Source organism: Cygnus olor, chromosome 14 (genome assembly GCF_009769625.2).
Source record: "Cygnus olor isolate bCygOlo1 chromosome 14, bCygOlo1.pri.v2, whole genome shotgun sequence".
Classification (NCBI taxonomy): Eukaryota; Metazoa; Chordata; class Aves; order Anseriformes; family Anatidae; genus Cygnus; species Cygnus olor.
The window spans coordinates 7,900,485-7,914,316 of record NC_049182.1 but is presented as its reverse complement, the minus strand read 5'-3'; the positions used below and the strand labels follow the sequence as shown (position 1 = coordinate 7,914,316).

At 41.4% G+C, this 13,832-nt stretch overlaps 1 protein-coding gene across 7 annotated transcripts in view; it reads right to left on the bottom strand.

The window, feature by feature from the left end:
- Positions 1–3,153: 3,153 nt before the first annotated feature.
- Positions 3,154–13,832, bottom strand: part of SGCD (sarcoglycan delta) — a 333,594-nt gene continuing 322,915 nt past the window's right edge. For all 7 annotated transcript variants that reach the window (XM_040573134.1, XM_040573139.1, XM_040573136.1 and 4 more), the window contains one exon: positions 3,154–12,240. In XM_040573134.1, coding sequence (XP_040429068.1) covers positions 12,067–12,240 — 174 coding nt within the window. In that variant the 3' untranslated portion in view covers positions 3,154–12,066. The remainder of the gene's footprint in view (positions 12,241–13,832) is intronic.

Below are 13,832 nucleotides of genomic sequence, written 5' to 3'. Positions count from 1 at the left end.
AGCTCTCACCTTGCATTTGGCATTCAGCTGCTGTTGGGATGGTTTGCAAATGTTGTGCTTGGGGAGGGGGCACATTTAAATAAACGCAGCCCTTCCTGTGCCCAGCATCAGCTCTAGCACTGCTTATTACAGTCCTGGGGCCTCAGTTTGTTCCTGTCAGAGCACTGAAACCCATGTAAATGTGTCATGTGGGACACAGCGGGGTCACACCCTCAGCTTGCTCCTCCTGAGAGACTTCTCGCTTTCTGTGGGTGTCCTGCTATGGGGAACCCCGCGTTTGCTTGGCTGCATCCCAGATACAGCATCATTTTCCAGCGTGTGCATATTGTTTCTTGACTCTTTTTTGTTGTTGTTGTTGTTGTTACATCTCCCCAGTCTGGCAAAGCAGATGCAAGACCTGTATTCAGTGAGTAGAAGCCCACCCACCTCAATCACGTAGAGCATCCCATGGTTGACTTGGAGCACTCAGATGCTAAGCTGAAATTGTAGGTAGAGCTTAGGGCAGGCAGTGCAGATATATTTTGTCTGAAAGGGTGCTGAAATAACAAGCAGCACTGGGGCCTTCCCGTCTCCTGTCTGCTTGGGGGCTGCTGTCATTTACAATACTTGCGGGTCACAGCCAGGAAGTGGCATAGGCACAGCGCTGTTGAGGAAGGTGGGGTGGGAAGAGGAGCCCCCCAAGGGGTCCATCCCCAGCAGCAGCAGGAAACCACTCCAAATGAGGTTGTTTGAGAGATTTCAATGGTGTTTTGTGCCATTCCCTCCCTGCATGCACCCACTGAACGGGGCCAAGCAGATGGCACATGCATTCCTCAGTGAGGAGGCAGTGGTGTGTATTCTGCCTGCACTGTGATGTTTCTTTTGAGACTGAAAGCAAAGACTAGAAGTAGGGGAAAAAATGTCCCTGTAGGTGTGAAGGGGAAAATACCACAGCTGGTGTTACACAAGCTTGGTTGTATGATGGCCCGAAGCAGAGCTGTTATGTGAAGGCCTATTCACAAACCCCAATTGTGAAAAGTGCAGATCATATCAGTAATGTTTATTACAATAGCCTGATAGTGTGAATCACATATTTAAAGACTACCTACACTCTGCTTTTTATTCGGGAATGACTGCAGAAAAAAAGCCAAGTTTCAGCTGCTGGCCAGACTTCTTGCTTTTTCTCTATTAAATGAGGCCATATAATTTTCCTCTGGGATACATTTGGCACTGGAGCTATTTAGGTCTGAACTTTCATCACTAAATTCAAGAGGAATTTTCTGTTCAGTTTAAGGACAGAAGAATCAAGGTCACAGCACTGGAGAAAAGCTGTTAAAACAGATACTTCTCATCACTGATTTTTGAACTCTGTTCGTAAAAATAAAAATAATCACCCTGATTTAACAACTGAACTTCCGCAGCAGAAACTTGTCTGTACTAGACGTAGATGAAAAATACAAAAATCCAGCTGCACATAAAATTTTAAAATGTTGAAGTTGTTATCATTTTACAGAGTATGAAATGGATTCATTTGGTTTCAATGGTTCTTTTCTGCTTTTGTGTTTTTTTTTTTTGTTTGGTTGATTCATCTTTTCTACTAGTTAGGAAAAAAAAAGAAAAAAAAAAAAAGAATGAATGAATTACCTATAGGGATAGATAGGAAATAAAGCAAGAATCAGGAAGTACTTCTTAAAAATGGAAAGGCAAAAAATCTGGGAAGAAATTGCATTTTGATAATTTTCCAGGGAGTGGATTTTGCAAAACGAAACCTGTTTTTAACCAAAGCTTCCTAGGCTTTCAAAACCACTTAAAATATCATTGGTGCTGAGTACCACCACTTAGCACTTCTTATATAGGGGCACTGCAAATGCTGCTGCTAAGGCTGAATTTCATAACTCCTCCCTGCTTAAATCGCAACGCACGTGAGACAGCTGAGGAGGAGTTTGCTGGTCCTGGTGAAGGATGCGGCCGCTGCCTGCTGTGGCGGTGCTGGCTGCAACTCCTGCTGGTGCTGTGCAGTCCCCGGCAGCATGGTGCTGAAATGAGGTTAACTTGTGAATCATTTCATTGTCAATTTGCTAGAAATTGCAAACTCAGGCCAAGAATGACACCTGAAGTTCAGCTGAAATACATTTTTGTTGTCGTTGTTGTTGTCTGCTTTATTTTTTTTTGTTGTTATTTGTTTGTTTAAAACTGCAAACAGTCCAAAACCCAGAGAGCAAAAGACTGTGTGTGTCTGCCAAACAGACCTGTGTGAACTTATTTGAAGGCTGATAAACAGTACCTCTCCCAAACGGGTAAACACGTACTCCTGCAGCCTGGACTCTGGCAGTATCACAGCTGTGATGACTGGTCTCATGCTCTGTGCATTTGGAGGGCATGCACGTCTTTTCAGCTGGACTGAATTCTTGCTATTCGTTCAGCTAATGAGCCTCAATCAATGTTCTCATTTACCGACAAAATCCATGGTGAACAACTTCATATTTAAAATCCAGCTCCTGCAAAATGGCCTCACAAGTGATTGCCTGGCATGTGCAGAGTCACCCTGAGCATCTGATTAGTTAGCCAATTAAAATAGAACTGATGGATCATTAAAGCAACAAGTTGGTCCAAGCTGCTGTGTTGTTTTTTTTTTTAATTTTAATTTTAATTTTTTTTTGCAGGCAGACTTGAGCTCATGTTCCCCACACTGTGCGCAGGCAGGGGCTTGTTCCTGGATGCATACACCTGGCTCTGGTCCCCCCCCAGCCTGTGGAAACCCCAAGGTGCTGCTGGTTTGGAGCACGAGCAGCACCAGATCCACCAAGTGATCCTCACCGAGAGGTTTGTGGTGCTCAGGCAGGATCTCAGTGCCCACAGCACTGCTTGGCTGAGAGACTCCTACTGTACAAGGGCAAAGCTCAACCAAACTGTAAGTAAGCAAGATGGTAACTCAACTTTCCCCATCATTTCTTCCTCTACGGCATGTTTTGGCATGAATATATCCAGTGACTTGATTCTGTGAAACAGATCACTCGTATGAAGCAGTCTGGCACATCCTATGGACATACAAATACATGCAGATATACAGACATACCTTACAAACACATCCTAACCATACCCTACAGACAAATGAATGTTTGAGGTCTCAATTGCATTTGTCAGGCTCATACAAACAAAAAAACTCAACATCTCTTTCCTTCTTAACAATCATTATTTTATTAATATATTTTACAAGATTGCAGTTGAAATCATTTAAATACAAATTTTTTTATACAGAAAGTGTAATAAAGTTAAAATAGTTCCTTGTGTAATTCATAGCATTATTGCAATGCTTACAAAATTTTGCATAGAGTGTGCAAGGATTGATGTTATTTGATACAAAAAAGCTTTATATTTTCCCACACAACCACACACATACATAAATTAAAAAGAAAAAAGCCAAACCAATCTGAATTTCTTAATGAGAACTATGATAAGACTTTAAATTCATTTTGTCCTGTTTACAATATCAAGGTCATTGGTGGTTATCAGAGTAGAGGTCAGACAAGGTATTTTAACCATCACAGATGAAAACTGCCATAGCATATGGGTCATGCCTTTATGCTACTGTTGTAGATGAATGGGGATTTGCTTCAACTCACACTGAATGTTGTTCTGCTGCTGGGTCTAATTACGCGGAGCATGTGTTGGGTTAATATCAGCAACTCTATTGGCATTCGTGCACAAGGAAACTAATTCGATAAGGGGTGGGCAAAAAATAAAAAAAAATCAAACGGATCTGAGTCAGATCCAGCAGGTCAATCCCTTCCCTGCACCCAGAGTACTGCACAGTGCAGATCCAGACCGAGATCTGGCTCATGGCTCAGGAAAAGCTCTGATCTAGGGAGAAATCTGGGTGTGAGTGCTATCAGCCGAGCCCTTCTTTGATAAACATAGGGTGTGATAATTGCTCAGATCTGCTCTTTATGAGGCTTCTGGTGTGCTCTCACTCTGCTGAGCAAGGGCAGGATTTGTTACTCCTAACTTCTGTGCTCTCTCTGATTACCCACAGGAGGGGACAAGAAAGCAAATTCCTCCAGCAGCGCCTGCTCTGCGGAAGCCACTCCGCACACAGTGCAGCCCTGACCTAACGTGCATGGGAGCAGCAGAGCCCCAGAGCCCTGGCAAGACCGCCTGCTGCACGTACTGCCCATGCACGTACTGCCCATGCACGTACTGCCCATGCACGTACTGCCCATGAAATAATCTGGCTGGAGCATGGATCATGGTGGTTTAGACAGCGTACTCAAACCTTCAGGGTGAAACCCTCAGATGGTATAGGCTACCAGTGAGTTAAACGGAGCCCCATCCTGATTTACCCCAGCCACAGAGTCAAGTGCCTGTCCTGTGCAAGCTGCTGTACTGCTCCAGCCCAGCCTTGCAAGGCAGGCACCGTTCCTTGCTGCTGTTTCTAGTGCAGAGGACCTGGCAATGGGACGGAGATCAACGAGAAAGGGCAATGCCAGCCTCCAGCCTCCCTACCTCACAGGCTGCCTGAGGGCAGGCATCGTACCGGGGGCATCCCCTGGATGCCTTCAAGGTGATCAAGGCCTTGTTAATACAGCAACCAATAACCACCACCATAATTTATACCACTTAGACTGCATGTACACATCCATCTGTAAAATCATTAGCATCGCCAAAGTGTTTCATTAGCTGCTAGATCAAATATAGCACTGGTAGTGAGTGCACAAACCCAGAGGAGGACCCAAATGAAGACAAAATTAGCAGGCTCTTGCTTAGTGGAGCAGCTAGCTCCCTGCTCTGCAGGCAGCTATCCTGGGAGAAATCTTGCCGTAGTGTTGGGGGTGGTGGTGTTTGCAGCTAAGTAAGTGTGGGAGAAACTCTAACAGCAACATTTTTCAACTATAATCCAGCCTTTGGTAAAAATAGAACCGCCCACAAATAATTATTCTTCTGCTCTCCAGCGTAAGCCTGCCTCAAGATGTTTCAAGGACTCCGTTATGAGGAAATCTTTAAAAGAACAAAGAAACTACATTGCTTTAGAAAGTGGTAACGCATTTAGCTGTAGGCAGGCTTCAGAAAGCTTTATTTCCTATCAGTGGTTAAGCCTTTCAAATGGGGCAAAAATGTGAAAGTACAATGCAATTCTAAATTCTTGCTACATGCAAAGATGCGCATGACCTATGCTTTGCAATGGGCCTATTCCTGTCATGGTGAAAGTGTTAGAAATAGTGAGACTTTCCATTTGGGATGGACCTGATGAAAGGCTCCAACGTGTCCTTTTAATCTTTGAAAAAAAAAAAAAAAGACCTTTTTACTAAGGCTGCATATTTTTATCTAAAGCATTTGGGAGCAGGAAACAATGTAAATGCAACACTTTTGCACAATTTTTTCTTTCTGACATTTTCTTTTGCAGGCAGGAAGATTTGACAAACTACATATTGCTTCGCAGCGGACACATCCTTCCTACTTTTAAGTACTGGTTAAAAACTAACAAAACTCACCCTCTCCATGGAGATGAGTGGCCCCAAAGGAAATGTGGCTTTGTCTGACCAGGCAGCCCACTGCTACTGATTTACCAGTGGCAGAAGATCCCAGCCACCACAGACGTCGAGAAGGTGAGACATTTCCTGGAAGTGACACCAGGGCTGACTTTCCCGCAGGAATTACACTTGTAGCAAATTAATTTTTAAGGGACTCACATCTCTAGTTTAAAGTGACTTGGATGGGAAGTCTCAATGGTACGCTATGGTTATATTTTCTTGTTCGCTTTGGAAAAAAATCCTGCAGCTTTAAATATCCACGTTTTCCTGCATAAAGAAAGTGTGTCACTTTTCACAAGGGCACAATGCAATTCAAGTGGCAGGACAAGAGAGTTTTAAATGATAAAGCCTCAGGGCTGTATGTGCATAATCATGTGCTTCTCAACCACAGTAGATTTAAAAGCTTTCTAAATACAAGCTATTCACTATAATTTCCATCCAAGCCCCAAGCCATTGTGGTTATTGTGGACGGAAACAACACCCTAGCAATCTTAACCAGCCCAGGCTGTAAGTGCTTTCAGTGACAGCAATTCCACTGTGCACCAGGAAAGATCAAACATGATTGCTACCATATTTAGTAAAAATGGATGTTATTAATTTAAAGTATAATAGTGTAAACAGACAAAAGTTTGCTGCATTACCGTGATTAGGGTGATGTCTCTTGCCATTTCTTCCCTCTCCCTCCTACCTGCCTTCTTTAATTTACTCCGCTCCTGCTTGAATAATCTCATCAGCGCCACATCAGTGTTTAACCCTGCTCCAATCACAGCTATAAACTTGGCTACATCAGCTGTGAAAACACTGCAACTGCCATGGAGAATTTACCCAAAAGGCCCAAATTTCACCTTAGTGTTACTGCTTCATGCTTGATGCTAGCTGATTTTGGTCTTTGGAGGCACGAGAAGCTGAGATGGCATTTGGGGACTGCAGCCACCTGAACATAGCCCCGTGTGTGTGGCACAACACTGGCTACCAAAACATTACACAGCAATTTCAGAACTGATGAAAAAGCTTAAAATGGGGAAAACGGAAATGTTACTGTGATTGCATTCCTCAACAACAACAGCAATGAGAATAAAGAAGCTGCTGTGTTCAGATTTGAAAAACACCAATCTCCTGATTGCCAGAGCTTGACAGGAATGCTCCCTGCATCTGCTCAGGTGATTTCAGGTGATTTCTGGATGATGACATTTCCAAATTTAAAATGTCAGCTGTTAAAAACAAAAAAAACAAACCAAACCAAACCCACACACAAAAAAACAGAAAAAAAAAAAAAGGAAAACACACAAAAAAAACAGCTCCTAACTTTCTTATTTTTACTACATGCACTTTAAAATGAAATCATTAAATCATTACAGCGCAGTTATTCTTCTTCACCAAGCAGGGTATTAAGAATTCTTAAGACTGAAGATTCAGATGCCTTTACAGGAGCCATCCTTCTCTCGTTCATGTCCTCCCTGAAACAGAGCCCAAGAGCCCCATGCCTGCCTGCCCTTAAGAAATCCACAAAGCCCCTCTGCCAAAAACTACCAGCATCCCTCATCGGTTTATGCTCAAGTGCAGGGATGTGCACAGTCAGTAACATTTCCTCAGTTTATTTATACTTTCAGCCTTGGAGGACGTCTTTTAATTTTTTGGTTATTTCTGCATGTTTCAGTTTTCAGGTAACCTTACCCTCTGCGTACATTTACAGAACTTCACGTTATTTCCTTTCCTGTCACTGTATTCTCTCAAATGCAGCTATGCAATAAATCTGTATTTTTCCTGGCCAGTTCCAAAAAGCACCATTAAAGTTAATGCATTTCAGGCATGAGGGCAACTAGAGAAGGGATTAATTTCTATAAGTCTTTGGTCTTTGTCTCACTGTCTTTTGCAATGTGAAACTTAAAGCCATAAGAGCAAATAGAAAAAAAAAATTGTATGTGAGCATGTGTATATATATGTGTGTGTGCATGTATTTTATGACAACAAAAGTTAATTTCCTTTAAAATCATCTGTCACTGCAAACCAGGTATGATGGAAACTGACTGGACATCTTCAGAAGTTCCACAGGAATCACTCCTTAACCTTGAAACAATTTCTAGGGAGGGTTTTCTTGATTTAAACATCGTTTTGCTGTACCATATATTGCAGATGGCATTTTTAGGCTTATGCCCTAAACTTTTTTGCTTGTGCATTATGATATTTATAATTGAAGGAGAAAAAAAAAAACACAACTCTTAAAATACAGCTGTTTGACAAGACACGACTGAGAGAAACAAATAAAAATCACTCCTGCACATGCTTAGTTTTCTAAAAATGTATACCTAGGAGAGGCCTTATACCTAGTCAAGTAGTTACTGGCTTTTCCCGTTCGAGGACTTCCTTTAGTGTTGACATTTCTTTTTACTCTAAAGCTACCCATTTCACAGACTACTGGGTAATATACTTCAAAAAAGGGTAAAAAAAAACAAAACAAAACAAAACAAAAAAAAACACAACAAAATAAAACAAAAAAACAAACCCAAAGACATGGAGAATGGATACAGTTGTACAATTGGTATTAGGATCTCTGTTTTTTCTAATGGCAAAGTCTTTTTGCTTTAACCCTCCCCACATCCACACAGAAGGGTCATACATGACATATGGCTCAGGTACTGGAGTACAGGTAAGCACTGACAGTCATTTTCCCGACTGTGTACTGAAGTGTAGCATTTAAAGCAAATTTAACAAGGTCCCAAAGCCTTGTAAAATTAAGAACTACAACACATAAAAGCATTTATCATTAACTGGTTGCCTAAGGTATACTGACATTAGTATCACAGTCCCTTGATCAGCATTTCAATGTTTTTAATGCACATAGCTGCAATGCAGGATCGCACACAGTGCAGAGTCAGAGGTCAGCTCCACAGCCACCGAAATAGCTGGCAGTGTCTCCACTGGCATCAGTGCCGCAAATTTTCATCCGTCAAGCTCCTGCTCTAGCTCAGGCTGTGAAGTCGTTGGGGTCTCTTCCACTGAGCTCGGTATAAACAAATTCACCATCCACCCCAGCCTTGCCTTAGTGTTGAGAGGTAAAACTAAACTCTGATTTGAGATAAATGGCATCTCCCCTAATAGCAAATGCTCAATTGAACAAAATTGCAGGCCCAATTCATAAAGAAATACACAAACCATTGTTTGTTTTTGGCATTTATCAATGGCAGGTAGAGCATATGTACAAAATTCTGGCCAGGGAGGTTATAACATGGATGCAATCAAGGAAAACCAACTCATAAAGGTAAAGCAAATGTGAGTGGACTCTGGGCAAGGGAGTCTCATGCATCTGCCTCTTGGAACAGGTGAGCTGGTCACTCCACAATTGCCCCCAGACAACAAACTGTGAAACGTGAGATAGCTGGATGTGTTTGCATGCCACTTCTTAAACAAAATGCCTTTTTTTTCCCCTGGGATCTGAGACATGCAGTCCTGCTCGCTCTGGCTTGCCACTCACTGAACAGCAGGGGATGAGTCATGAGGCCAGGGCAAGAATGGGCATCATCATCCAAACTGTGCTCTTAACACTCAAGTGGGGCTCAAACGGTTTTCAGGTCTCTATATAGGTTCAATCTCTCTAGCAACACAGCATATCATGTCATGCTCTTTGAGATGGGAATATGATTGTAAAGTATATTGAAGTAACTGGAACTCCTTTACACAGGCATAATTAAAAGCATGTCCAAGAAGCTTTCTGCAGAAAATGCTATTTCGTAGTGATGGCCCAGATGTCTAAGGCTGTTCCCTAACGGCTCCCCCATAGAAATTCGTACCAAAATAAATAGCTGAATGCCCTCAGGCAGTTTTATAGCCTTCCTAATACGAGAAGGTGATAACCTTGTCCAAGAGCTCAGCTGAGAAGACCAGCCACTCAAAATGAAATTGCTGGGAAAGCAGTGCTCAGCACAGCAGCTAAATGGTGTGTGGGGATGAGGACTGAGCCAGCAGACTCCTGGGAGAGGAGCATGGAGATCAGGAGGCAGCATCCCTTCTGAGTCAGTCCTTGTGTTCAGCCCCATGTTTCTCACTAGCACTGACACCCCCAGGGAAGGGAAAGTTAATGCAACTCATTTTCTGTACAGGATACTCTTCCTGCAGCAGCTGTCTTCACAACCACTCAAGTGCTTGTGCATGCAGGATTTGTTTATGAATTGGGCCATGCTTGCTATAAGGTTTATGATCAGTATTAAGTGAAACAGGGAAAAAATTCTACAGTAAATGTAGGACTATGAATGGGACTTCTGTTGTGGTCCCAGAGGTAACGTACACAGTATTTTGTTGTATATAACATGTTAAAAATAAAATAAAATAAAATAAATTGGTATCATTCTTGGTGCCCCTACAGTCTAAATGCATTTCATTAACATCTAAGTTGCACAACCAGATCCCAAGACACCCTCCTGTCCCTCCCCCCAGATGAACTAGTTTTAGTAACAAGATAAATATGATGTGCTTCTCCTTGCTGAGTGCATTGACTTAAGGCATAGGCACAATTCCCCTCTTTGAACAGAGATGGTATAGTCCTGTGTCCCAATACAATTGTTATCCTGGGTGACCCTTTGCATTCGAACATTGACTCAAGACATAATAATTACAGGAATCATTCATTAACAAATAGTTTGAATTCATTCATTGATCTGAAAGCATCACTGAAATAAATGTAGATCACTCAATCCTCTTTCAGGAATAAATTTTATGGGAATGTTGCTTTGTTAGGCAGCAACATCTAATCCAAACTTCATAGAAATCTTCCCATTGAGTCCAGCCAGTGTTGGATTAGGCCAGAATAGATCATTAAAAAAAGAAAAAAAAAATCAAACCCTGGTACTCTCCAGACCATACGAAAATGCATGGAAATATGTAAAAAAAAAAAAAAAAAAAGAAAGGGCTAAGTTATTTCTAAAAATTATTGTCAGCTACATTTTTGTCTTGAAAATTGCTTGAGGAATACCAGCTTTGCTTAGATATGACTAGGGACGGGCACAGATCTGTTGTATTTGCATACAAGGTAATATTTTCAATAGCATCTCAGTGACTTAGAAACCTCGCAGTCCTTGTGAGATTTACTGTGACTTGAACACTTTTGTGATAATTAGTTCATTTGTTTTTCAAGGATTTTTGCATGCACGTGGATGCAGTTATAGGTCAGAATTCAAAAATCTGTGCTCTTCTCAGTATTTTTCAAAACTTCAACAAGGGAAATTATGTTACCAGATCAAATGCATGTTTTATCCTGCCCGTAAGTGACTCCTGGACTTCAGTAAGGAAAAACGAACCCATGAAGAGATTCAACCACAGGGCTTTTTGGACTCAAATTCCAGATGAACCACCATCCAAAGCCTTTGCTTTCCAGTAATCTGAATTTGTCATAATCTTTATAGATTCTTGGAAAAAATAATCTGTTACATTGTCAACGTCTCTGATATTTGCAATCTCTGCAAAATTTATGTGATCTTGGACTGCATATCCTGAATGGAAAGATGACAAAAATTCTGGCATAACATTCATATTATACATCCAATTTGTAGGAATTTCTATGTTTCTATGGAGAGAATAGGTAATTTTCTCTGTTTCTGTAGGTATTGGTAGGTAATGTCCAAATCTTAAATCTCACCTTCGCATGGTACATTTGGTCTTTTCAAATTTGAATGTGGTAATAGAGAGCACATAGGGTGATCCAGGACACCTGTTAACTGAGGAGGTTCAAGGCTTTTCTATTTTAGTCCAACCTTCACTTTTTTTTTTTTTTTTTTTTTTTTTTTTTTTTTCTTTCAAGGACTAAATACGATGCTAGTTCTGTTAGCACAGAGATGACTTTAGGTTAAGGTTAGAGCCGATGAGTCACACCTGAATAGCACAAGGCATCCATTGCAAGCACGGGCAAGTATCGAACCCCTTCAGCAAACGCTCACTCCAGCAAGAAGACCGGGATTTTCCTACTGGCCAAGTACGATCCATCTCTCCCAACAGGGAGTCATGCTTCAGGTGAAAATTTAAGTGTATAATTTAACCGCAGGTATCTTGGATCACTCTAGGCAACCAGCACAGCACATCCGGCCATTTTGTTTTTTTCATGCCACTGATTTAATGGTGCAAAAACAATCAGAGATGCTACTCTTCCCTTTGTATGTTGGTGGGTCTACATTGGTTCCAGGGTATTGACCAGCCAGCAATCCCATTGCTCTTAGAAGATGATCAAAAACAAGGGGTGATCATTAGACTATATTACTACAGAAGGGTCCAGGGGAGCATCAAGTCCAATTCAGTAGATTGTACCAGTAAATTTTGGTGGGGGAAAGAGAAATGCTACAGAAATGTAACAGGGTCACCCTGGGATTCCTTGTACTGAAACATCATTTTACACAGAGGATATATATAATTTTATATATATATTTTATATATATATATTCACACACACGCGCGCGCACACAAAAAAAGTCTTTGATAGGCTTTCTGTGTTCTAGTAAAAATAGTTGGCAGCTGCAATCTGCGAGACCAGAATTAGCTTTTGTGCTGCCTGCAATGCCCCACTGCAAATTGTCTCTCAAAGGCAGACGCTTGTATTTATCTGGCAGGTCGAGCTAGCGCCTGCCTGAGACAGAAATAACCTCCCATTGGGACACACACAGAGCTCGTAGATTTTTTGCCTGGACCCTGCAGAAGAGGAAGATCCTTGAGGCAAGTTAGGTAGTTTGATTTTTGCAGAATTCAATGTTATCTGAAGTCGGAGAGGGGGAGAGAGAAAAAAGAGAGAGAATTAGTGAAATCTCTGTTACTGCTGTTAATTTAGAACTTGTGTTTAAGGAAGCATCCTTTGGACAACTGAGCTGCTACAAAAACTTGGCAGGCAAATGTGTGAAGCTGGGGAAAGTCTGATATAAATCTGGGTGAGTGTATTACCTGCCTTTACCGTGAGCCTCCTAAGACCTCCATTTTTTTTTCTGTTAATCTACCCACTGTGTTTTCATGGCTTTCAGGGGCATGTCCGTGCCTGGGTTAACCCTTGCAGCACCCAGCACCATGCCTCATTGCCTGGGGAAGAATGTACGGTTCACCTCCACACAACAACCCCTCTCCTCTGCTGGGACTTCTGGCACTGTGATCCTATTTCCTTACAGGCTCACGGCTCTGACTTTTCTGTATATTTTATGTAAACATATATATACACTTATGTACATTAAAAAAATATTTAAATGCCATAACAGACCCGAATTTCTCTTTACAAAGCAGCACATAAAAGTGAACATGTGGCAGCTCTCAGACACGTGGCAGCTGCAGGGAAGTGTTGTAATATTACTGAGAAGGGCAGCGTCAGATAACCTGCAGTCCAGAATATTACAGGGTGATTGACAGTATTTGCTCTTGTCTTGCAATTACAGGAAAAATTGCCACTTCTGTTTTAGTATCCAACCATCTAATCGCCTGAAAGAGACAGGTCAATATATGCATTTTAAAGGCAAATTAGTGTTAAAAAAAAAAGGGAACTGCTTGCAGTCATGAAATGCCTTGGATTTCAGTTGTGGTATATTAGGTAGGGTTTTTTGTTTGTTTTGCTTTGTGTTTTGTTGTTTTGTTTTAAAACCCTGATCAGGCTTTGGAATATATTAAAATGCCAACATTTAGAAACGAAAGGAATCGCAGTAAGAATCCCAACCTGTGAATCACACCTAAGATAGGAAAACATCAGGCTATATTGGAGCTCGGCTGGTGACAGGTTTGTGTTTTATGGGAAGCCTCCTGCTGAGGCTCTCCTTGGGTTCCCCAACATCCCCATCTTTCAGTGTTTTTTTTTTTTTTTTTTTTTTTTTTGTGGTGGGATGAAGGAATGAGAACTGGTGTGCACACGTATTTGTGAGACACCAGGAGAGGCTTAACTCAAGACCTATTTTACTTTTGTTCTGTTATCAGTTTTAGTTATTCTCTCTTTCCCTTTAGAAGCTTCCCCAGTGTAACAACCTCTGTCTCCTAATATTCCCTTTCTTTCCAAAATGAAAACATCAGCTACAAAAGCTTTTCAGATCAATACAGGTGAATTAAGCTCTTCTTATAGAAAAATGTATGATAAAAGATTTAATTATGTTGGCCAAGTAAATCTTGTTTTAAAGTGACAAGGAAACAAAGAATTTAGGAGCACTGTGTACTTTACAGCTGCATAAATTTGCTTGAACAACAGATGCTATTATCCAAGCACTTTAAAAATAATGAATCAGCCTTCTCCGCAGAGCGAGCCTTGTTTGCATATGATATGTTCAATCACTCCTAGCACAACCTAAGCTATGAAGGCTGCTTCACCAGTGCTTTTAAATGACT